Below are 25312 nucleotides of genomic sequence, written 5' to 3'. Positions count from 1 at the left end.
ATGGTGCGCACCGTTTTGGCTATTCTTCTAGAGCTTGAGCCCCATGTCTCAATTGGCGAGACAGGCCTTACTAGCAAGGCAAACCAACAGGGCATGAGATGCAGAGAAAAGCCTACAATCTTTGTAGGCTTATTAGCTTGTCCTGTGCTAAATTAGTGCTGCTGGAGGTGGTGCTGCCACCAAAACAATTGACAAGATGTTAGGAGAGAACAGATACTCAGGAGAAGAAAGGAGCAGATGCAATGACATTCAGCAGCAGGGACCACGAGGAGTGGGGACTGCAGCAAGAAAAAAAAAAACAGGGTTCTTCTGTAGACTCTTGGCTAAAATAGATGGGGTTGTATTAATGGTTACCACTTAGTTATTTCTCTTGTAGGATTAATTGCATTTGCCCAGGGAGGGATTCAGTAGTTAAGGCATGTTTCAACACAAGGCACAAGTTCTGTCATCCTTCCAAGAAGGATCTAATTATTTATTATGCATGTTCTGCACTAATAGAAGGAATTTTAAAGGAAGAGGGATTCCTATGGAGTGGAAGATTTACATTTCACACTTGAGACAAGTTTGTTACAACATTGTCTAGGCTAATAAGATGAGAAAGATGATTTCTTTGACTCACATCATGAGAGAAAACCAATACAGAGTTTTCACTGGTGTGTGTGACAAAGTCTGCTGTTTAGAGTTGGAAAAGAAACATAGTTCCGGTGGTGGGAAGCTGATTTTTGTGTGAATTTTACAAGTGCTGCACAATCTTTGAATTGCCAGCACTGGTAGCCTAATAATTAAAAGCAAAATTCCTTGTTGAAAAGGATCTTGCCTAAACTATGAAAGCAAGTTCTGAATTGGTTTATTCTCTCTCCAAATCCCATAGAAAATGACTGAAATTAATCCAGGGCAAATCGATCTTTTAAAAAAGTTAACACTAAGAATAAGTAGATGTTTGCTCTGATGACTCTTATTAACTGATACTTGTATCACTTGTAACCATTTTGAGGATTAATTCAGTTGTGGCTGTGATGTCTGCTTAGTTGCAGACATCAGTCCATGCTACTTCAGACAGAACCAAAGGCAAGGTCCCAAGAGAAAATGGGCTCAGCATTTTTGTCATGTTTCTTGCTGAGTGTCCATTGATATAGGTAAACAACCATTAACCACAAGATACACTGGAAATCCTTTCTCAGGAAACGTGTTATTGGTATGGTCTGAATTATTCTGCAGTAATGATCTTAAAAGTAGTAGAGGTACTTTTTAATCGGTAATTTACTTAGAACCTGGAGAATACTATGTGTCATTTATACAAGGGCCCTACAGCTAAATATCTGCATCGTATACAGTGCTTTACAGATGTGTAAGATGAGATCTTTTCTCTAGAGAGCTTATTTTCTAATAAATCAGAGATGAAACAAAAATATAAGGTAGGGAGAGCAGCAGGGGATTGGCAAATGAATTAATGGAAAAATACTTTCTGAAACCCATTTTTAAGTTTTCTTGAAAGAGAGAACGTTTGACAACCAGTAGGAATATGATTCAACTGATTAGATAACATGTTAGAACAGTTGAAGTCAAGCCTGTAAAAAATGTCTGAGGGTAAATAAGAATAAATGTATTTTCAGAATTTGTAGTTTATGAAATAAATGGTTGGGGTAGGTGTGTTGTTCTAAGGCATGTGAGAGGGAGAGGGAGCTATGTAAGAGAAGAGGCAAACATTATTGAATAACAGGTGTGGTGATGCAGAGTAGGAGATCAATATGCAGAAAGAAAGGAGACCCTGACTCTGTCATAGTTCGTGATTAACGTTTGGGATATAGTGACAGAAAAGAGGTAATTTGAGAAATGGAAAATTTCAGGTGGCAGAGTAAACAGTAGGAGAAAAATTAGAACCATCCAGAAGCTATTCATGCTGAATAATCATAAAGATATTGGTTGAAAGCAAAGGAGAAGTCATCCCAAAGAGAGTGTGTCCAAGTCCAGAGAGCAGAAAGGCTTGAAGATAGAATCCTGAAATATATTTGTCTGGCCTTACAAGTCTTGCAAGATGTGCAAGTCGTCTTTTTCAACTGGCAGGAAGTTTGTCATCCAGACATTCTTCAGCTGGGGTTACTTAGGATTCAGATCTTCTCTGAAGTCAGCCCTAATTTTTTTTTTTTCCCCCCCTCACTACTTAAGCCTGTATAAAAGTTAAGATGGCTGGTCTATCAATTAGCTCTTTTCTGGTATTTGCGGTAAGGAATAAGCACTTCTAGAATAGCTGAAATGGGTAGCTGCTTTAAATCTGGATTTTTAAAATGAACAGAAATTGTGTCTTATCTCTCTCAGAAAATCTACTTGTATCCAAAAGATGCTGATTTCTGTACTGCCTGAACAGGACAATGAATGCTGAAAATAATTAGCCACTTTTCCCTTCAATGTGCTGCCCTCCATCGCCACCAATATCCTCATGAAATCAGCTTGGTGATTTATTATGGCTGCTCCTGACATGAAACAGGTAACAGAGTAATAAGAGATTGATTCACTGTGAGGAGGTATAGTCACTTACAGTAATTGGACTATGAATTTTAATTCAAGTATTGAAATTGTACATGGTTGAATTCACAAGAATCTGTGTGTTTTGCAGGTATGACTCCTTTTTTCTATAAAAAGAGGTCCCACCAATACTAAACATGCATTTTTAATTGAGCACTTATATTCATAACAAACTGATCGGTTTGAACTCTAGCTAAGAAGGCAGGATTTTGCTTGTTTAGGGGGCTAACATCACATTTTGGTATGCTGTTTATAGAAATATGAATTGCATTTGGGACAAGGTGGGGCCCTTTAGTATTTCACTGCAAGATGTTGAGGTGTGTACAGAGGTGCATTTTCGAACTGGTAAGTGATGGGTTCGCCCTTGAGGCCCTTTGGCTGGGGAGAACCATAGTTCTCATAATTCTCTTTTATCAAAACCACAAAAGATAAATAAACAGGATGATGATCTTATCATTAGCATCAAATCTCGAGTAATTTTCTGAAATTTTTGCACTGTAAATAACCACATATTCAGACCTACTTATTAAAACTGCCAATTTTCTGTGACAAGGTTATCCTTAATTTCTGTTTGTTTAATGAACAGTAGTGGACTCCCACCCCTTTTAGGAATGGAGTGGTTTAAATGAGAAGGAGAGGAGACTGTACAGCCATGTGGAGCAAAGATTCACGTAGACAATAAATTCTGTTGCTGACTTCTGTAGTAATGAGCTGTGCAGTCAAAAGACCACCAGGGCCTATGATGTGGTCTGTCTGATCAGGTCGAGAAGGTAGGGGCTCTCTCCTATCAAATGTCAGGGGGTTTCAGACCCATATTCCTGAACTTGCAGAAGTCATAGACTTATATTTGACTGACTGAAAGCCATGTTTGCACACAACTGAATAAACGGTTTGGCAATAGATTTAATCCATATTTAGCAGACAACTGCTTGTCTTCCTAACATATTTGCAATAGTAAACCCTTTGGCCTAGCCTGAAAGTTCCCAGTTGTATTCCTGGCCAGTTGTCTGCCTGAAGAAACCTGTTAGATTTACTGTGTGTGAGCCTGAAGGTGCTAATACATCTTAAAACTCTCAGCTGGAAGTAATATCTGTTTTGTATTTGGAATGCAATAAAATGTGTTTTTTAAGAGACTGAAGGGCAAGAACATCTGTAAGTTGAAACTGAAGAATCAGTGAATTAAAGATTAAAGCATCGACTCTCTATAAAGAGAAAGGATTGGAAAAAATTAGAAGTTAAATCATTTCTGGACTTGGTAGGATGCTGGGTGCTAAAGCCAGTTGTTGTAAGCTTGGCCTAGTTGTCATAATCCTCTGTAAATGGCAACAGTCCTGCAAGCTGTAAGATGTTACACACTCCACATGACATTTGTGCATCTGTCCTGAGGGCCTTTGGGATCTCATTTGGAGAGTGTGACATCTTGAAGTTCACTGTCATTAATAAGACTCTAGATAGTACCTGAGATCCTACTCTCACCCCTTCTTTGGGGTACAGTCACAGTGCTGTACAGTTCAAAGTTCTTATTACTTGGTAAATGTGTGCATCGTTAAGTGGTGATCATTTCTGCAGTTTATGATTTGGCTGGTGGAGTAGGTGGCACACAGGGGCACTTCAGCCAGCGCTGGGAGTGCAGGCCTCACAAGGCTCTGTGGAAAATGGCACATAAGGGCACAGGGGTGACATGGTTCCAGCCATTAGGGCTACCCTGAACTCTGAAAGGCAGGAAGATGCCTTGGGAAAGTTAACTTGTCTCAGGCAGACTTACATGAGTCACTGTCAATATGTATCATAATCTGATAGATCATAACAACCTACACCTCCAAGTACTTGCTTTTGCATTCACAATGTTTGCTGTCTCCTATTTACCCTTCCATATCCACTGTTTGAACTTGCTCCCTTAATGTTCTTTTAAGGTAGGTTCCTTGGTTTTTTGGTCTGTCTAAAATTCATTCATGTAGGAATAACTGTCATTCTTGAGATGATTTATAGTATAAAGCACTGTATTTGGGAGCTAAATTGAGTTATTCTATTTATTTTTCTTATATTTTGGTTGTTTTTTTATTATGGAATGGACTCGGATGTAATTTGTCTCCAGGATCAAAAATAGGAAATTACTCTAAAATGAATAGATAGTCACACAGATTCAGTTGAGACTGAGAGTTCTAAAGGTTATCTGCCACCTTCTGATGTTTTATTCCCTAGATATCATTATGTAGTGTTTCTGATATATGCTGTGGCTTTATATCCATCCATAAACTGCTGCACAGATTATTTGCAACGCAGTAAAAAAAGCAGGGCAACGGATTATATCTCTCTGACAAAAATGTGAGAGTCTTTGTTAGCTTTATAGCTGGATGTCTGCTGGATATATATATCAACTGTACTCAACACTGGAAACCTTTCCATCTAATATAATATTTCTGGTGAGATGGCAGGTTGCCTGTGGTGTGTGTGTGTAGCCATATATATATAATCATAGAATGGTTTGGGTTGGAAGGGACCTTAAAGATCAACTATTTCCACCTCTCCCTGCCATGGGCAGGGACATCTTCCACTTCCAGGTTGCTCAAAGCCCGGTCCAACCTGGCCTTGAACACTGCCAGGGAGGAGGCATCCACAAACTCACTGGGCAACCTGTTCCAGTGTCTCACCACCCTCACAGGGAAGAATTTATTCCTTATATCTAATGTAAATCTACCCTCTGTCAGTTTAAAACCATTACCTCTTCTCCTATCACAACACTCACTGATAAAGAGTCCCTCCCCATCTTTCCTGCAGGCCCCCTTTAAGTACTGGAAGGCGGCTATAAGGTCTCCCCGGAGCCTTCTCTTCTCCAGGCTGAACAACCCCAACTCTCTCAGCCTGTCCTCATAGGGAAAGTGCTCCAGCCCCTGTACATCTTCATGGCCTCCTCTGGACCTGCTCGAACAGGTCCATGTCCTTATGCCTGGGGCCCCAGAGCTGGAGACAGCACTGCAGGTGGGATCTCACGAGAGTGGAGCAGAGGGGGAGAATCACCTCCTTCGACCTGCTGGCCACACTTCTCTTGATGCAGCCCAGGATACGGTTGGCTTTTTGGGCTGTGAGCACACATTGATGGCTCACAGTCAGTTTTTCATCCACCCATACCCCCAAGTCCTTCTCCACGGGGCTGCTCACAATCCACTCATTGACCAGCCTGTATTTGTGCTTGGGATTGCCCCAACCCATGTGCAAAATCTTGTACTTGGCCTTGTTGAACTTCATGAGGTTCACACGGTCCCACCTCTCCAGCCTGTCCAGGTCCCTCTGGATGGCACATCCCTTCCCTCCAGCGTGTTGACCACACCACACAGCTTGGTGTCATCGGCAAACTTGCTGAGGGTGCACTCAATCCCACTGTCCATGTCTCCAACGTGGATACGCTCCACCAGCGACCTCCATGGATGGCAAGGCCACAGCCTGCCCTCTCACCGCAGGCTACAGGGTGGGTCTCTGCTCTGACACACCTCTCCCCCTTCTTTCTCCTTTCTTCCACTGACCTTGGTGTTTTCATAGGTGTCCTTCTTGCAACTCCTCCTCACAACTTCAACTCCTCCTCCCAGGTTCCTCTTCTTAAATATGTTATCACAGAGGCACAGCCACCATCACTAATTGGCTCAGCCTTTGTGCAGAGGCGGGCCTGACTTGGAGCCAGGGAAGCTTCAAGAAGCTTCTCACAGGAGCCACCACTGTAGCCCCTTCCCCTGCTACCAACACCCCCGCCAACACAAACCCAGCACATAGCTCATCCATCAAATCCATGTCTCTCCAATTTAAAGACAAGGATGTCATGCAGGACAGTGTCACATGCTTTGTACAAGTCCAGGTAGATGACGTCAGTTGCTCTTCCCTTATCCACCAACATTGTAACCCCATCGTAGAAGACCACCAAATCTGTCAGGTACGATTTGTCCTTAGTACAGCCATGTGGGCTCTCACCAATCACCTCCTTATTTTCCATATACCCTAGTGTATTTCCCAGGAGGATTCACTTTATGATCTTGCTGGGCACAGAGGTGAGACTGACTGGCCTGTAGTTCCCTGGGTCTTCCTTTTTTCTGTTTTTACAAATGGGGGCTATGTTTTCCCTTTTCCAAGTCAGCGGGAACTTCACCGGACTGCCACAACTTCTCAAATATGATGGATAGTGGCTTAGCCACTTCATCCACCAGTTCCCTCAGGACCTGTGGATGCATCTCATCAGGTCCCATGGACTTGTGCACCTTCAGGTTCCTTAGATGGTCTTGAACCTGTTCTTTTCCTACAGTGGGTAGTTCTTCATTCTCCCAGTCCCTGCCTTTTCTTTCTGTGTCTTGGGCTGTGTGGCTGGAGCACTTGCCGGTGAACACTGAGGCAAAAAAGTTGTTGGGTACCTCAGCCTTCTCCATATCCCGGGTAACCAAGTCTCCTGTTTCCTTCCGGAGAGGGCCCACATTTTCCCTAGTCTTCCTTTTATCACTGATGTATCTGTAGAAACTTTTCTTGTGGCCCTTGGTGTCCCTGGCCAGATTTATTCCCATCAGGGCTTTGTCTTTCCTAACCTGACAGCTGGCTGCTTGGATAGTTTCTCTGTATTGCTCCCAGTCTATCAGTCCTTGCTTCTACCCTCAGTAGGCTTCCTTTTTGTGTTTGAGTTTGTCCAGGGGCTCCTTGTTCATCCATGCAGGCCTCCTGGCGTTCTTACCTAACTTCCTGAGCTTGGGAATAAATATATATATACACATGTATATGTGTGTGTATATATACATTCACATACCTTTCACAAACAGGTTTGATGCAATATAAAAGAAACAGGAAAATATTCCTGTGCAGATCACTTAAATGGTACGGTTTTCTCTAGCAGTGTTAAATAGAAACTAGTAAAGAAAGAGCAGGGAAACAAATAAAGTCCTTTCCATTTGAGTAATATTGATCTGGGTGTTCTCAATTTTCATTTTGTCAGTATTTTGTAGAGTGTATGTATGTACAACATACCAGTAGCAGCTGAGTATGAATACATAGCACCAGTCAAGATGATGCAGAGTTAGCCAAACAAATGCTATAGTGAGGGTAAACAAGTAGCATATTCCAGGTTGCATATAACACATTTTTGTGGTGAAAGCATGGGTTTTTTTGCTGAACCAATGTGTTTCTGTGATTCAGTATATTTTGTTTTGTTGGCTCAGTCAAAGGCTGTCCATCCATCTTTAAATTCTTTCCACTGGATCCAGGTGGAGCATCACACTTGCTTTCAATCGCCAGTCCAGGGTGAAATAAATGTCATTATTTCTGTTGACTTAAGTGGTGCCAGGATTTCACCCACACAATCTAAACTTAACATGCTTGCTACCTTTTTTTTTTTTTTCCTCTCAGCAAGGAGGTCCTGGCAATTTTCAAAGGGCAATGAAAACAGCATGATTTATTGTTTCTAGATTTTTTTTTTTGTGTATAATGAATTCATAGAGTGAATATTGAAACAGTTGTAAAGCTCCTGCCAAAATGTTGTTTCTTTAAGAGAAGTAATGAAGTATATTAGCTACACTCAAAAAATAACTTCCAAATCAATATGCAAGATGTTGATCCATAGTATGCATGTTAGGAAGGTAACAGAACACATTCAGGATTTGAATAAATGAACTAAAGAAAGTTCTTTTGCAATAGGCCTTCTAGAGCAAGTTGTTAACTTCCTATCATGGATGATTTTAACACAGATTTCAATGGAGCTTGGACTATTGAAGCAAATAGCTCATTCTTGAAGATCTTTTGTTGGTTTTAGCACATTGAATTAGCTCATTACTGCTGAATATGTAGTGGAAAATAGCATCTGTGTACATTGCAATAATATAAAAATTACTTACCAGTAACAGAATAAGGAGCAATTTGCAAAAGCTAATCATATTTGTGCACTTGTCTGCAAAAAGTAAATAGTTAATACATACCCAAGGGAAAATGCACTTACTGGTTCATGCAATTTAATCGTAGTGTTAAGAATAATATATTAAAGAAAATTTTTTAGGATTCAGTTTTAAGAGTCATAAGGGTATGAACATTAAAAGCATAGCTGTCCCATATTGCTGCTTCATCTGTACTTAGTGAAGGTTGAACTCCAGAAAGCATCCTGAAGCTCATTGTGCCCAAATCAGTGTCAAACTGTCCCTACACCCCAAATGTACACCACCAGTTTAGAAACCTACTAGGAGATTTCCTTAGTGAGAGTTCTGTCTTCATTTACCTAGAAGTTTTCAGTAGGATGTTCTCCATCACATGTTTGGGGTGCTGCAAAGCATAAAGGAATATTGAGAATTATCACAGCAGTGAGATATCATAGCTGTAAACTGAGAGCTTTGGAGGTGAAGTTAAAGTATCTTATTTTCATTTTATTCAAAGAGGATTCAGAAATCTCTACAACTTTTTACAGAAACCAGTTTTCCAAATGTAATTTTGTAGGGACCAGGGTAGACATGTTAGCTTTTCCTTAGCCCTGCTTGGTCTCATTGTGATGTATTTGCATGCCCCATGTGCAAATTTTTTCAGATCCTTTTTACCACAAATGCTATGTGAAAACTTTCAGTGTTTCTCCCCTGACATTTTATTTTTCTTCAGAAGTCTAGAGAGGAATGCTTTGCTCTGAACTTGTATCTCAGTACAAAACTTTGAAAGCAGCTTCAGTCTGTTCTTTAAGAACAGTATGCTTTTATACATCTGCTTGTGGAAATGGCAACTGTTAAATGCATTATTCTTAAAGGATAGAAGGAAGAGGAATCTTGAATATTCTTCAGTATTCATTGAGGTATTTTAATACCTCAGTAGTTCTGATAGTATAATCTCTTCTTGGTTACTGATGTTATCAAGTGTCCATGGATAAAATTTTGTAAAAAGGAAACAAAAGGAAAAAGTCTTTCATTTTACACAAGTGTTGTGTGAATTAAGTCAGCATTTCTTCAGGTGTTAAGGTCATGCTTGCAAGGTTAAATTAACCTTCTCTTAATGACAGAGCTTCTTAATCACTTTAGGAGCATTCCAACATTTGGTGAACATGGATGGAAAACTGTTAAATGTTATCGACTTATTTGTACTAATTTACATATATCAGATCTCTGTTGTTTCAATTCTAAGATGTGAGAAGTTTGGGGTTTTTTTCCTTTCATTTGAGTTACAGTTACTATAGATTGATGGGAATCAGCACTGAGAAATAACAAAAGGAAGAACAGCGTAAAAACAATAAAGAGCAATAAATAAGTATAATATGTTAATAAATATAGTGAATAGGTATGAAGGGATTTGCCAGCTGCAAAGAGTTTGGAGTCTCAGCATTAAGTTTCAGTACCATTTGGAAATTTCACTCTGTCAATAATCTCTGCCCAAACAAATCTAAAACATGAAATGATGTCTTAGGTTTTAAAATCAGACAGGGCTCTTATACCTGTCTGGTTTGACCTTTTTTATATTACACACCATACAATTTCATATAGCTGTTCCAGTTTTGAACCTGATAACCTGTGTTTGACTAAAGGAGATGGGAAACATAAAAGTCGATGTGACTGAATGTGGAATATAGAGCATCTCTTAAGCAGATGTCCTATAACACTTCAACAGATAAAATGTCTCGTTGATTTCGGAGGGGCTACTCTTATCCAGTAAGGTTTGTAGAATTGCAACCAGTAGCTTCAGCAATTATTGGGTTTTGGTCAGTGGAAAAAAATTAGATTTTTAGATTTCAGTGTAATGTGAGGTAGAGGTAACAAAGGTTTGTAGGAAGGAGACAAAATATAACTGCAGTGTAAACAGTAAGTAACAGAACATTCTCATTGTTTTGTGTACTGCTTTGTATCCCTAGCCATGGCTTTTTATATAGAACCTAACAGATAGCTTAAAGTGAAAGATGGTGACCTGTCAGCTTTGTACTGGAAGATATTGTTGCCTGTTCTGAATAAATGAAAGTATAACAACTTACTTGTGTTAGTAAATAAACCCCATTTTTCAGTCTGCACAACTTCTAGAATGACTTAATCTATCCACATTTATGCATTACTTTAAGAACAAACAATTGATTTTATAGCTAACTTGCATTGCAAGTAGGTCTGTGTGCACTATGTATGAGTGAAGGAGGTTATTCAAAGTACTGAGGTTCTGACCCTGCAATAGTTGGTAGAACTTGTGTTCTGGCAAACCTTGTAGGTATACACCATCTCGTGGACTTCACTGAGGCTCTGAATGTGTTCACAGAGTAGCCCAAGACTGTTTGAAAGCAAGGCAAAAGGAACAGCATTATGTAAAGGAATAAATGTAAGTATTGTAGCCTGACTGATCTTCAGGTTTTCATATGCCTCACAAACCTTTGTTCCTTCTGGATATTTTGATTGTTTTTCTCAAAATAGTTTCTTCCAGGCTAATCATTTAGATAAAACTAGTTTTTAATGCAAATTTGCTTCCATGGTATACCACTAGTTTTTATCAGCACTTAGGCATTTATTTTCTATTAATATTAGTTCCTTATATAAAACATAATTTACTTCTTTTTTTAAAAGTAGGAAATAGTGTTTATTAATTTTACTTTGTTTCTTCCTCTCTCTTTTTCATATATTTCCTCCCAAAGAGAGAAGTCCTGTGGGTAAACCTACAGTAGGGCTTTTTAAGAAAGACACTGTCATAGGACTCTTTTAGAGATACAAAATTTGTCTAAATGTGCCAGGAACTAGTAGGCTGAGAGTTCTTTTATTCCAAGAAAACACATTGCTCTCCTTGGATGTTTCTGCACCTGGAAGGCTTGGATTTCTCTTGGAATATGAGGAGAATGAAATAATCTGTAAATTCTTCTGTATTAGCACTAGCCTTAAATTATCAATCTTTGTGCAGCTGTGGAAACTTTTCACAGTGAAAAAGTTCACATAATATTTTACATATACTTATAGCCTTCTACAAGAAGGCTGGAGATTTAACCAGGGAAGCACCTAACTACAGCCAAGTCCACACAAAACAGAACTGAAATTGGCAAATTTGAGCATTTATGTTTCTTATTTGTGGGTTTTGAACTTCTACTTATGGGTAGGAGCTGATCTAAATGACACAGGAAAGATTTATATAAAAATAACTATTGAAATATAACTTGAAAATTTATGAAAAATTAAATATTTGAGTAAAAGAATCAGAAAGTCAAATCAACATTTTTCTGAAGACAAACTTGAAATTTGGAAAACCTCTAATAACTATAGTATTAAAAACAGTAATTCCAGTAAAAGTATTAAGACTGTGCTTAAGAGCACAATGAAAATATCTCCATGTACCCTCTTGTGGTTTTGTACATAGAAGTTGTATTAACTTGTTTGTAATTTCAAATATAAAGTTCAAATAGTATTGAGTTAATACGAATTTAAATATGCACTTTTTAAGCTTTTTCTGCTTTCTGTAAAATTTCTTGTGGTATCTTTGTGTCTCACTTATCACTATTCTTCCCTGATGCTTTGATTCAGTCAAAAAAATCTGAAACCCAGAATTCAATGCAATTGCTATTATAAATGTAAACAGACAAAAATGGTTCCCTTGGCAACAGAAACCAGGTGAAAACACTCAAATGAGCTACACCAAACCCACCCACTCAACTTTCTTTAGTGATCAGTTCACAAGCTGGGCCCAGAGGGAATCAAGTGTTTTACGCTCAGTCAGTGTAAGTTTTCTAAATGAACTGAGCTGCTGGGCAGGTAAATGTATGTGTACACCCTTAATTTCAATTAGCTGTTGTGAAATGTGGCAAACTGAGATTCAAAAAGATGTTGGCTACGTATCCACCACTGTCATTCCTTTTCAGATGACACCACAAAAGACTGACTTTTCAACATTATTCAGAAAATGACTGTTTTAAAGAAGTTATTTTAAATTCAACACCATCCGTTGTTTTTAAGTAAACATGATTTGTGTATAAACTGAACATTGAATTATGTTTACATTATTAAATCATTATTAAGTAAATCACAACCATATTGAGCTTATTTTCTTTGTTGTTTCATAGATAGATTGTATGTCAGCTTCCACTTTTAGGATTGTCATTATTGACATACTATTCAAAAGGTGCTAATTAACACAATGAATAAAAGATGTGTGGGTGTGTCTACTGCTAGTGGAGGGAAGCTGGGATACACTTCTACAAAATTCTATTGGCATATATCATTTGCTCAGTTTCTCAGTTCCAAATATGTCAGTTCCAAATTCAGAAGCGGAAGTATATATGTTATATTTACTAAGCTGAATTAATACATGGTTTATTTTATCACATGCGTAACACATAGCAGTATGTATAGATTAACCTTCTCATTCTAAGATTAATCTTGAGATTAATCAGTTGGTTAACCTGAATGAAAAAAAAAAAAAAAAACGAGTTTAATATTCTCTTGAAACTCTTAACTACAGTAAGATTTACCATGGGGAAAATAAATGATGCTGCCAATTAATACAATAAAGATGAGATCAATTGTTACAGTTAATGTCATTGTTATACCAGTTTTGAAAAGAGCATGTTTCATCTCCCTATCAAACAAGCTCCCCAAAAAGCAACCATCATTACTGTGGAAGCCAGTATGTAAAACCTTCCAGAGATGTGAACTTCATAACCTTGTCAAAATTAGTTTAAAACTGATCTGCCTTAATAATAAAAAGGATAAAATAGACGGTAAAGCAAATAGTCTGCTTATTGAATTTCAACATGCAATGAATTTATGTTGTGCTACATGAAGTACTGGTGTCCTTAAAAGAAAAATGACAGGTGTTGCATTTAAGGTAATGAATTAATTTGGTAAGAGATGAATCCCCTTTCGTTCTAGCCGGTCCTCAGAGATTAGAGGGGCTAGGGGTGGCTGGACTTATCTCTTAATAGGTATGCCAATTATGGCCGTAACTATAGGCCTGACACCAGATGCACGAACAGCCCATATGCTGTAGGTCTGGTTGCATTCAAGAGAAGGAGTCAGGTTCACAAATAGTATGGTTTATTCTTATGCAACATCTACAGATTCTTTGAGATTGCCTATGATAAACGCACATACTGCACGTTGGCTATATAGCACTACACACAAAAAACCCGCTTGCAGTCACACATACTTAGTTCCCAGGTAATCACTCGGTGTAGCTGAGGACCCAAATCTTACCAAAAGGCGTCCCTTCTGGGAGGGGGCGGGGAGCACAAACCCATCAATCTGTCCCTCTGATTTGATATCGGATTATCATCCCTCCGAGTTAGATACAAACTCAAGGTAGTATTTATCTAAGTATGTTTGTGTGAGTGGGTGGGACTGTGGTCAAGCCATTGTTTCTTGAGTAGCAACACAGCACATTCCTTGGTGCAAGGTGTGTGCTGTTTTTGTGGGAAAAGAGGAAGAATGAGAGATAAGGTCTGCAGAATACTGCAAAACAGTCCTTGAGAGAAGGGGAAGAGCAGGAGATAGATCTGCATAGTCATGTCAAATGTTCCTTGAAAAAAGTGGAAGAACGGGACCGTGCAGCCTCCACTTCGCTTCACATTCCTCCTTGGTGCTACGACAACACAAATCACTGGATCTCCATCATGTCCTGTGTTTGTTCTGGGCACCATGTGTTAAGGAAATGTGTGTTTTGCAGATTTTTTGCTGTTTTGGTTTTTCCACACTTCCAACAAGAGTTATGGGAAGAGATTGATTACTTGAGGTATCTTCCTTTCAGTATATATATTTTGATGCTGCGTATGTCTACTTAGAATGCAGTGTGAAGTGTGTTATATCTAGGCAGTTTTTTGTAATCTTGCTTGGATAGCTTCAGGTAATGCCACTCTCAGTGGCAGCCTACAGTGCAAGCAGATGCATGGTTATAAAGATACTTTGTTTTGGGACAGGCGATATTAAGTAGGAAATCCTGACCTTCTGTATCTGACCAAGGTAAAATAGCGTTTTCCTTTCCATAATGAAAATATTTGATTTTACTATAGGATGGATGATTTTACCATACAAATGGGGTCGATGCCAACCTCTCACAAAGTGATGCAAACCCTTGCCAGGTGCAATCTCTTACCATTATATAAATGGCTCTGGAAGGGGCCCAAGCATGGGGAGTGGGATGGAGCAGTTTTGTTAATGCAGAGGAGCTAATGAGCTCAGGAAGCACCCACTGGCTCTGATCCTCGAGTCTCAGGGTACATTCATGAGTGCATTGAACAAATGCTTTATGAAGGAGAAGAGGGAACAGAAAGTTTTTCTTTCCACGGAAAGAGAAAATTAAATACCTGGGAATTAACATGCTGAGACATTTATTTTATTCTGCCATAATAATGGAGAAATGTTTTCTTTTCTACAGAAAGGTCCTTTTTGGTATTTGCTCTGTAATTATATATTTGGCTCTAGGGAAAGGGGCAAAATGATCAGTTATAGTTTAGGGGGCAAAAGTCTTCTCTCGGAGCACATCTGAAAGAAGTCATATTACACACGTCCTTTATGACAGTTACATCTGAGAGCATAATGTAATTAGATCTCTGGCTCTGTATTACAAGTGATGTTGATGATGGAGTGCACAAAAAATTGAAATGACACAACTCAGAAGATAAAGGTAGGCTTAACAGAAGGAAGAAATGAGGACAGGCAACGTTTATCTACGCTATAATTGACTGCAGATTAAGTTTGTATGTATCAGGCAGAAATCAGGATACTCTTCTTGTTCAATATGAAACATGTCATCATGTTGACATCACCTTTAAAAATTACATTATGTGTCTTCATTTAATCTATTCTGCAAAGGTTTGCACAGGTACTTAGCTTGTTTGTCTCTTGTACTCTGAATCTGTGAAGCTCAGCTGAAGTCCATGTAGTTCCTCTGTTTTCTAGAAAGTAAGCATAGGATTTGTGAGTAGTCCTGAATTTCCTGTGTGTACTCACGGGGCAAACCAAACAGTAGGCCTTGTAAGAAGTGATTTTTGAAAATTTAAAATACCCTCAAATAAAAGCTTACCTATTAAATAGAGTAAATACATCTCAGTGCAAAAGATTTGTACAATCCTCCTCTTGTTTTATCAGGTGTGGCTCACAGTAAAAGCCTTGCCCTAGGCAGAACCAACTGTTGGGCATCTCAAGGCTGTTGGACTTTCTGTCTGTAAATTTCTCCAGTTTACTTACTGGAGAAGTTCTGTAGCGATCAGCTCAGGTTATGTAAATAGCACATACCTGGTAGTTTACAGATGTCTCAGCTGCATACTGCAACCTTCCCTGAGCAGTGCTGTCATCACTGACTGGCCAGGCTTTGGAATCAGTAGAAAAAAATATGAAGCTTGTTCTAAAAATAAAAAGGTCCTTTGATTTTTATCACTTTCTTGTGTGCTTAAAACATCTGTGAAGTTATATTTGAAGTATTTATTGACAGCACAACTTTAGGAAAAAATTCTGTACTCAGAGTTTAAAACAACGTGTAGCATAAGCATCTCATAAACAATTTCCCTCACTGCACCAAGGACAGAAGTCCTGTTGCCTTATGCAGTTGTGTATTATTGCTTTCCATGTGTGCCCAGCTCACTGACAGTATTAGTTTGAACCAGGAAACTCATTTTTTGGTTTTAGAGCTTTTTACTCTGGAGGATCCTGACATCGGTTGTTGATGTATTAGCCAAAATTGCTACTATTGTACTGGGAATAACAGCAGAGGTGATAGTAGCATCCTGTAGCTGGTAAAAACAAAGACATAACATGATCTACTGAAATCTCAGACAGACAAATAGGACTTTCCAACACTCTCAGCCCTTGTTTGGGGCTTTCTAAGGGTGCAGATGGACTGCAGCCTTGCTACTAATTGGCCAGATGACATCATGGAGCAGAGCACTCTCCACGATGGACATTTTACAAAATTCATTGTGAAATGAGAAAGACATAATGGAGGATAGTTGGACTGAATTTTTGTGAGGAAGAATCAGTGGAACATATTCACTACACTTTTTTAAAAAAGTTCTTTTCTTTCAACTGGTTTTTATTATGAAGGTATTGCCTAGAAGGAATGACTGAGACAGGAAGACAATTGTAAGAAGATTGGTAATATAAGGTGGACCAGGAGGGACATAAAAAGAATAGAAAATGCAGTGCTGCTAAGTTGAAAACTCTCTGAGTATAGGAGATGATCCTTTTTTGTCTCAATGCACAAAATCAAGCACAATGTTTTTGTTGGACCAATGCCTAAAGAACATAAGTGAGAAGATATGATTCACTGAAGTACCTTAGTCAGGCAGACAAACTTATTTTGAAGACTTCCATGTAGATATGATGACTGTAATTTTAAGAGAATACTGTCTGGATTGTTTAAAATATTTCATCTTTCTCGTCGTATTTTACATATTGCAATTTCCTTGGTAATATGATGTCCTTATGGTAATTGTGGTACAATATTGCAGTTAGTCAAAGAAAATACAGCTGAGTTTTGACACTATGGCTGTTATTTCTAACTGCTCACACCTGCATATAGAATTTTTTATCCTTTTATGGTATGTGCATGTCTGTGTTTATAACATATATATACACACACAATAAATCCTTATATAGAAAAATAAATTTTTTATATTCTAAGATTTGGGAAGATTACAAAATGTAAGGATTAGGAAGGTCCTTCATTGTTCAAGATAGATACATGGAACCAGAGGAAATTATTTGTTTTGCAAAAGACATGCTTAAACTGACTTGCACTCCTCAAATAGGCAGGACTTCATTACAAATAACCTTGGAAAGTGATTTGCTATTTAGGCATATTGCCATTTACTTGAAGTAATTCCCATAGACCAAAGTTTGTCTACATGTAATTTGCAGGATCAGAGCCCTCAAAATTTAATAAAGGATCCTTGAATTTTCAGCTTTAGATACGATGTAATAATCTACCTTTTACTTTCTTGTTAGACATCTTTTTCAAGAATGGACATAGTTTCTTAAAGTTCACTCTAATGTTGCACCAGCAATATTTAACATATTTCTCATGCTTCATCACTGACTGGGTCACATGTTAGCTGATAGTGACTTGTCTTCACAGCGCTAGGGTTAATTCTGTGTATCAAACATGGAAACTATGATGAAAGAAGAAAGTAAACTCTTTCTTAAGGTATTCTTCTAATGTGTTCTATTGTTATCATGAAAAGAAACAGAATTTAATATTAGAGGTTTTTTAGGATAGCTGATTGACTGTGATTGCAAAGTATTCTGTAGTAATAGGGAATTTTTCCTTTAGGATTGTCCTGAATCTTTTTCATTTGAGAGAACATTTGATTTTTAGATCAGTTATTTCTCAAAGGGGACTGGCTTCCATCGAGATAAGCAATTACAAAAGTCACTACCCCTTTACAAAACCTGGAAAGGGAAATCCTCCCTTGAGTCCCATCGGCTTCTGTAGATGTAGGGTTTCACCTGTAACCTCTGTTCATAACTTGTCTGAGCACAACTTCTAGCACAACTTGGTAAGGTAATATATAAACATGTATATATTATCTTCTTGGGTTTTGCAACTGTTGAATTCTGAAGTGTTCCAGAAGGAGACCCCTTCTCTGAAGGGGTAGTCTCTTCACTCAGTTAAGCGTCATGGTTGGCACCAAAAAGTATGACTATCCTGTCTTTCACTCTTCTGCTCTTTCTCAGTATTTCCTAATTCTGCATGAAAGTTGGGAATAATTGCATTTTATGATCTATCTTATTTTTGTATTTAACCTACAAGTAAATACCATTTCAGGAATGAGTTTTATAAGATATAAGTAAATGCCATTTAAGTAGTGAGGATTATTTTCGTTCTTTTATGGCTTCAAGAAATGATTCAGTGAGGTACCATATTTTATGGTGCTGTGCTGAAAAAGATATTTATGGATATTTTTCCATTTCCTACATCTTAGTCTTGCAAGCAAAGATAATGACAGACTTTTTTTTTTTTTTTTTTTTTTTAAGGTTCCAGTTCTGTTGTTAAAGTTCAGCATAAGCTAATTTGAAGCTGGTTAAATGCTTAGGAGCAATCTGTCTGCTCTCTCATAGAACTACCATTAGTGTGCCAGCTACAGTTATACTGAAACAAGCTCAGATGGCTTCATGTTCCCACAGAGGATGGCGACTTAAACTTTGAAATAAAAAAGGCGTAAAGATCTTCCTTAAGTAGAGGCTGGGTAAACTGGCAGCTCTCTGTGGGAAGTGAGTAATGGACAGCTCTGCACAGCAGCCATCGTACTTGTAAATTTGAGCAATGTGTTTCTAATTTGGAGCAATTTCATCCATATATTTCAGAACACTGAAAAGGTCACTGATTTCTACATAGGCCCTCATTGTATATTCCTTATGCATCCAACACCCTGCTTGAGTTGAGGTTTGTGGAGTTTTAGCTGTGAGAATTTGGAGAGAAGAAAACTATAGATGCAGGAAACGTAAACCTGGGGTGCTCCACCAACAGTTCTGTGAAGAATATTGAGCTGTGTATCAAACTAATACAAACATTCATACTTAAGTATTAAGGACCATGTTCTAGCTACCTTTCTGATATTTGAAGAATGACAATATTAGTTAGGGAAAACAAGTGCAGTCAGAATCTGGAGCTGACTGATAATTAAATTTGACTAGAAACTGTAAAAATAGTTGATGTGATAGTGATATGAGGATGGTACTGTATAATATAATTTTTAATGCATCATCGTAACTTGACACTGGTCTTTCAGTTTAACAATAATTAACATCTCTTGACTGTTTGTATTTGGCTTACAGTATGTCTCAATGTTATGTGTTGGGAATTGTAAAAGATGCATGATTGTGCTGTTTCTGTTCAAGTCGTTTCTAATTAATAACTTCACTGTCCAGTGTTCTTTCAATAAGGGTACCTAATACAATATTTACATCATTTTAGGTATAGAGAAACTGGCTTTTCAACCAAACAGAATGATGCATCTCAATATACAACAAGAGCGTATGCATGTGTGTGTATACACATACACATACGTGTTTATTGGTTTAGACAAGGTCTCACACTTCTTTCCTACTCACCTTGAGCTTCTCAGATCTCAGGCATCTGGAAGGAATCATGACTTTTCATGAAAGCTGAGTCAAAAATCTTGACATTAATTAATATACACTCTTATTGCGTTATTCACTAGAACTTCCTCTCTCCCCAAAATTCAGCACATTAAATAACATTAAATAAAGGCCTAATGACTAACAGATGCCAGATAATGCGGGATTCTTCTACCTGCACGAGTGGCTTAGTGAGTCGAGTAACTGTCATTTTATCTCTTTGATCCTTTGAGTTTGTAGCCACTAAAGTACATATGTGTTTTCTTCTTCTTCTGATTCCACAATAGAAAGTGTTTACCTTTCTTTTATGTTCTAAAAGTCTCTGCTATTGTTTCAGACCAGAAACAAAATGCTGACCTTTGTGGGCCCTTGCACTGACTCAGCATAGTTGCTTTTCATTTGTTCAATTCTGTAGTAGCTAAATTTTTACCGGAGTCTTAATGATTTCTCTTTCAAGTAAGAAAGCAGTTGCTTTCAATAAAGTTTGAAGTTCAGCAATAAAAAAATAAGGAATTTTTCAGGTTGTTAATTTATTAACTGGAAGACTATCTTTCTTATAAGACTTTTAAATAATTGGGGAAGAAATAAACTCTGAATATTCATAGTAATTCGAGTGGGTTTTGTATAAGGTTTAATCTTATACTTCAAATACTATTCTTAAAATATATTGGCAACATAGATTAAATTAAGAAAAGTTAGTATTAACTCTTAGAATAATAAAGATACTTTCAGTGTAATACATAAATCTTTACAGCAATGCACATAAAAATCTATTTCAGCTTAACGGTATCAAATAGCCAAAATACATTTGGGACTGTGACAGGATTTGCGTGAGCTTTCTCCTTTGAAAGGATGCTCTTGGCTTTGAATTTCAAACACTACCTTTTGTAGCAGGTGGACAAAAGTAATCCTTTTTTTTAAAGAAAGACAGCTAATTGCATGTCTGCCTCACATTCAGTTAAATCTTTGGTGATGGGCTTTGAAGAAAGTGTTTTATGTTTTGCTTTCTTTTGTTTGGGCTTTGGTTTTGGTTTGGGATTTTTTTGGTTTGTTTTTTTTACTGTCAGTCTTTACTGAGAAGTTTCTGATACCACTATTAATAGTAAACTGTTCTTTGAAGGAAGCTTTGACAAAATATCTGGTTTGAAATAGAAACTGGAAAAGTGCAAAGCTACTGGGAGGAGAGTGCCTTCCTCCCTGTTGCCTGAGAATTAAATTTTTTTTTTATGCAAAAGCAAAAAAAGTCTTGATAGAAAAAAATAATGGTAGCATAGTAGACTAAACCAACCTTATTTTAGTCTGAAAGTAACATACTGTTATACATTAATATACCATATTTATCGAATTGGGGTTGCTTGAGTATTTTTTCCCATTGTTTTCCAAGCATCATTCAAAATATAATTTTCTGTTTGGTCACTGCTTAGATAATGTGGATGGTACCCATTATTGAAAGGTAGTCTGTATTTGTACTAATACAGAGAATGCTAGTTTAGAAATGAGCCTGATTGCATGGTTCATTTTGTTCTCCTTTGTAGAGCCAGGCTGCGGCCCACTACAAAGGCACTAAACATGCCAAGAAGCTCAAAGCACTGGAAGCCATGAAAAATAAGCAGAAATCTGTTACTACCAAGGACAGCGCAAAGACTACCTTCACTTCCATCACTACCAATACCATCAATACCAGCTCTGACAAAACAGGTTAAGCGACAATCTTTGTTGGTTTCGTTTGTGGTTTTTTTTTTGTTTTTTTTTTTTCCTTGTTTAATTCCATGTCTGTTTGGTTATGTGCTTGCCACATTGATTCATGCTCAATCCATCTCTCTGTGTGATATTGATTTCTTTTAGTCCTTTCAGTAGGCTCCTGGAGTATGATAGTCATGTAACTGAGTTCTCTTAGTGAAAAGAGGCTTGTCATTCTTTTAGAACAGAATGCAATACTGATGACTTGATTAATTTTTATAGTGGCTAAGCTATTACATATCAACTGATCTAAACCTCCTAGTCTATATTCAGTATCTCTCAATAAATTACATATGGCACATTTCTTTTAACCACAAGCAATGTAGCAAATTATGCTGCTTGTGTCTAGAAGCCTCTTACAAACGCATCGTTAGTAAAAACCTAATTTTCATAAATTTCAAACATTGCATTATTTTTTTAAAATGGCTATTGCATGGTTTTGAGCTGGAAAATAGCTGTATAACCTCTATTCCACACAATCAGGTAAGTGCTATTGATGCCAATTATTCTGCTTAAATGAGTCTTCAGACTGAAATAATATCCTTTAAATTATTGTGCAGGTAAAAGGTATTCCTTTGCAAATAAAATCTATGTGAGTATTTGATAAAAGTCAACAGGATTTGATTTAGCTTGCATTTTAAATATTTGGCTATTGTACTGGAAATTTCACTGAAGGGAAGTCTAGTATCTCACAAGGTATGACTGCTCTTGTGTATGAAGGGATACAGTTTGCATATTTAGTCATAATCAACCCCACTTTCCCAAACAAGCCCAAAACAGCCATGGCAAAAAAGCTAAAGCTGTGAAACAACAGAGACCTTTCTACTGATGCTGAAAACTGCTCCTTTGGAACCACTTCTGATGCAGTAAGTTTAGCATTGTAAATGGATATGCACTAACCAATTATAGTATAACAAAAAAGTACCTTGAAGACATGTGTAGTACTTTCCTTAAGATATGTCTTTGCTATATTTGTTATAGACAGATACCTCTATGTCTGTCTCTATATATATATCTTTGTTATAGCCTTTTATTATAGACAGCATATGTTTTTATGGAGATTTATATCCTATTTATAATGGGAGTGCTTTAAAAAACAATTGTTACATTATTTTCATGTTTGTTACAAAAGAAAGAAAGAAAATATTCTGAGTACTTTTGTTTCTATGATGAAAGAAATGAAGCATGGGAGAATAGGAAAAATGTCAAAAGCTATTTACTAAAATATATGTGTTTCTAAACATACAAATACATTTAAAAGTTTTTCCTGCTGTTACCTGTTGGCATGTTCAGAAGAGAGAGGGGGATGTTGTGTGGAAGGAGTGATTTATTGTTTACAAAATATGATCTAGTGACTGGAGAAAATAACTAAAAGAAAAGAGAAATCTTTTTAAGCTTTAAAATGTATTATTCAAAAGCTTTTATCTTATGCTGTGTAAGTTTGAAGGATTTTCCAAGGTGCCTTAAATCCTTTCTGAGTCTTTCCATCAGGCTTTGAATTAGAACCCTGACAAGATATATGAACTGTCTTGTATCCAAGGTCAGTAGTACAAATCAGTTTTTATATTGGCATAAGTAAGAAAACATCAGAAACCTAGTTGCATGCAAAAGCAATGGCAGGAGTTTCCTCAGCATTAGACATTGTTTGTGACTTCCTGGATTAATTTCAGAGAAAGTGTGTATACATATATGTATGTACATGTATTCTATATTAGAAGTATTGACCTTAATGGCATTCTAAAACACATATTGATGTTAATTGACAAACAGCACAAAATCTGACAATTTCACAAAAAACTGAGAGCCATATTCAATTGCTGGCAAAAGCACTATTCAATTGGTGGCATTCAAGAAAGGGAGCCAGTTTTGTCCAAATGCAAATACAGTTATTACAGGTCAGCAGTGATGTGACTGGCCGTAGAATAGCATCCTTGGTGTAAATTATCCTTTGTAGAATCAAGCATGTGTGCATAACAGGAGAAAATAAAAAAGGGAAAAAAGAAAATTTTGGGTAGCCAAAAGGATGAAATTTTCTGCTAGACATGGCAAGTTAAAAATTTAATAAATCAGTTTTCCTTTCCTTTCCTTTCCAGTTTTTCTGTGTCTTATATTTGCTTGATAGAACTTCTAAGGGCAAAATTATTTCTAAAAGCAAGAATAACATCAGAATATACTGCACTGTGTGAGTTTGCACATTTGTAAATGTTCTCTTTAAAAGTAACAGATTCTGATATACAGTTCTGAGGGAATAGTAGTACTACTGGTTACAATTCATTAATTAATCTTTCATAACTAGTAATAAGTTCTGTTACTAAGTCCCCGCACTCCATTCAGAACAAAAGCTTTTTCTACAGTTTTTTAAAGCTCTCTGCTGAAGATTAATACTTGATCCCAAATACACTGAGGATAGGGTCATGTTCATATCACCTCCTATATATCATGTACAGCAGTGGTTAAATGGTGAATTACATGTCAGTCACAGCACATTGGTCAGGACTTCAGTTCAGTGGTTCTGTGTACCCTTAGCAGCTCCAGCAAACAAAATGTCATCAGGAAATCTGCAGTGCCATACAATGAAGATTATGAAAAAGACCATACAGTATACAAACTGATTCAAGAGATAAAGCAGCAATTTTTTATGTTGCTTATTCTAGAACTATTTTGTCAGATGTGGTACCAGCATGTGCTATTGCAATAAATAATGGAGAGTCTGAAACCCACAATGTAAGCGGACTCCTTAAAACCTTTCATAAGTGATTCCTGGTGGCTAAACTATGTGTTAAGGAGGAAATGTAATATGTGGGGTCATTTTGCTCATTCTGTGAAAGTCGCTATTTTTTTTAATCCCTTTAAACAAATTTCTAGAATTATTAGAAGGCTTGAACTTAAGATATCTTTGCAGGAATTAAATATCATGAAGAGTTATGTTGGCAGGCACATAATGGACAATGCCATTCCCAATTTGTGGGAGCTTTGTTACCAGTTCTATTATTTAATGTCCTTCTTTCATCTCTATTTACTATTTATTATGTGATACTTGTAGTCACTCAGGACAGAAAAACAGAAAGTGTGACGATTACAAAGACAAGTCCACTTTATGGTAGTATACAAGACAGATTTCAGTATTTCTTGATTCTTCAATTCAAATAGAAATTAGTATTTTCACCATATATTAACATATATGCGTACATATTCCCTGACATAAAGTTGTTAAATGTCCTTGATAGCTTTAAAAATTGACCCTCCTTTCTGCCAAGGTATATTTTCCTCATATAGATGCTTCACACCTTCACTTTGGCTGTAAGGACAGATACTTTAGGAACACCCTTCAGACTCTATTTAGATAGACTGTGTTCTATCATCCTAACTACATATCCTGTCCAGTAAAGTCATCATCCTGCACTTGGATTTTTTTAATCTAGAGTGAGTGTCCAAGATTATATCCATGTAAAATGATATCCCCATAGTAGTTGCATATGTCTAAACATTGATCTTTTCCAAAGCTATTTGAATTTAAAAAGGACTCTCCATGACCACATTATCACAAATTTTGTTTTGAAGATTTGGGCTATTTTTATTTATTTATTTATTCAGCAGAGAATTCAGCATGAGTTAGATCATTTGTTATCAACAGAGAAGGAATAGACCTTTCTAAGGGGGGAAAACATGTCATTGGGAACCATCACTATAGCAAAGTCTTTAATGTTGCCTTCAAGTGTTATACACTATGTCTTAAATCCTATGTACTTAAATGCGATAAACAGCTCTTAAAAACAGGGAAAAATGTGATGAACAGAAAAAGTGTGTATCTGGGGCAAGGCACAGACAAGATCATTTATCATTAGTAGAGTCTTAACAGCTACGAGACCCCTGTGCTATCAGAGAACAAAATACTGGCACCTGTCCTAAAGGGCTTACAGTCTACACATAAGATGAGCGACAACTTAAGAGATAGACAGTGTTAATGTAATAAGCAAGTGTTTTAAAAGAGCAGTAGCATAAACATGTTCAAGTGATAAAGGTGTCAAAAGAAA

At 37.2% G+C, this 25312-nt stretch overlaps 1 protein-coding gene across 2 annotated transcripts in view; it reads left to right on the top strand.

The window, feature by feature from the left end:
- The window catches only part of ZNF385D (zinc finger protein 385D), a 446378-nt gene that overhangs the window by 353543 nt on the left and 67523 nt on the right, over window positions 1–25312 (top strand). For both annotated transcript variants that reach the window (XM_074838710.1, XM_074838721.1), the window contains one exon: window positions 21074–21236. In XM_074838710.1, the coding sequence (XP_074694811.1) occupies window positions 21074–21236 (163 nt within the window). The remainder of the gene's footprint in view (window positions 1–21073; window positions 21237–25312) is intronic.

This window comes from Strix aluco, chromosome 1 (assembly GCF_031877795.1).
Source record: "Strix aluco isolate bStrAlu1 chromosome 1, bStrAlu1.hap1, whole genome shotgun sequence".
Taxonomy (NCBI): domain Eukaryota; kingdom Metazoa; phylum Chordata; class Aves; order Strigiformes; family Strigidae; genus Strix; species Strix aluco.
This window is presented reverse-complemented; position numbering and strand designations above follow the sequence as displayed.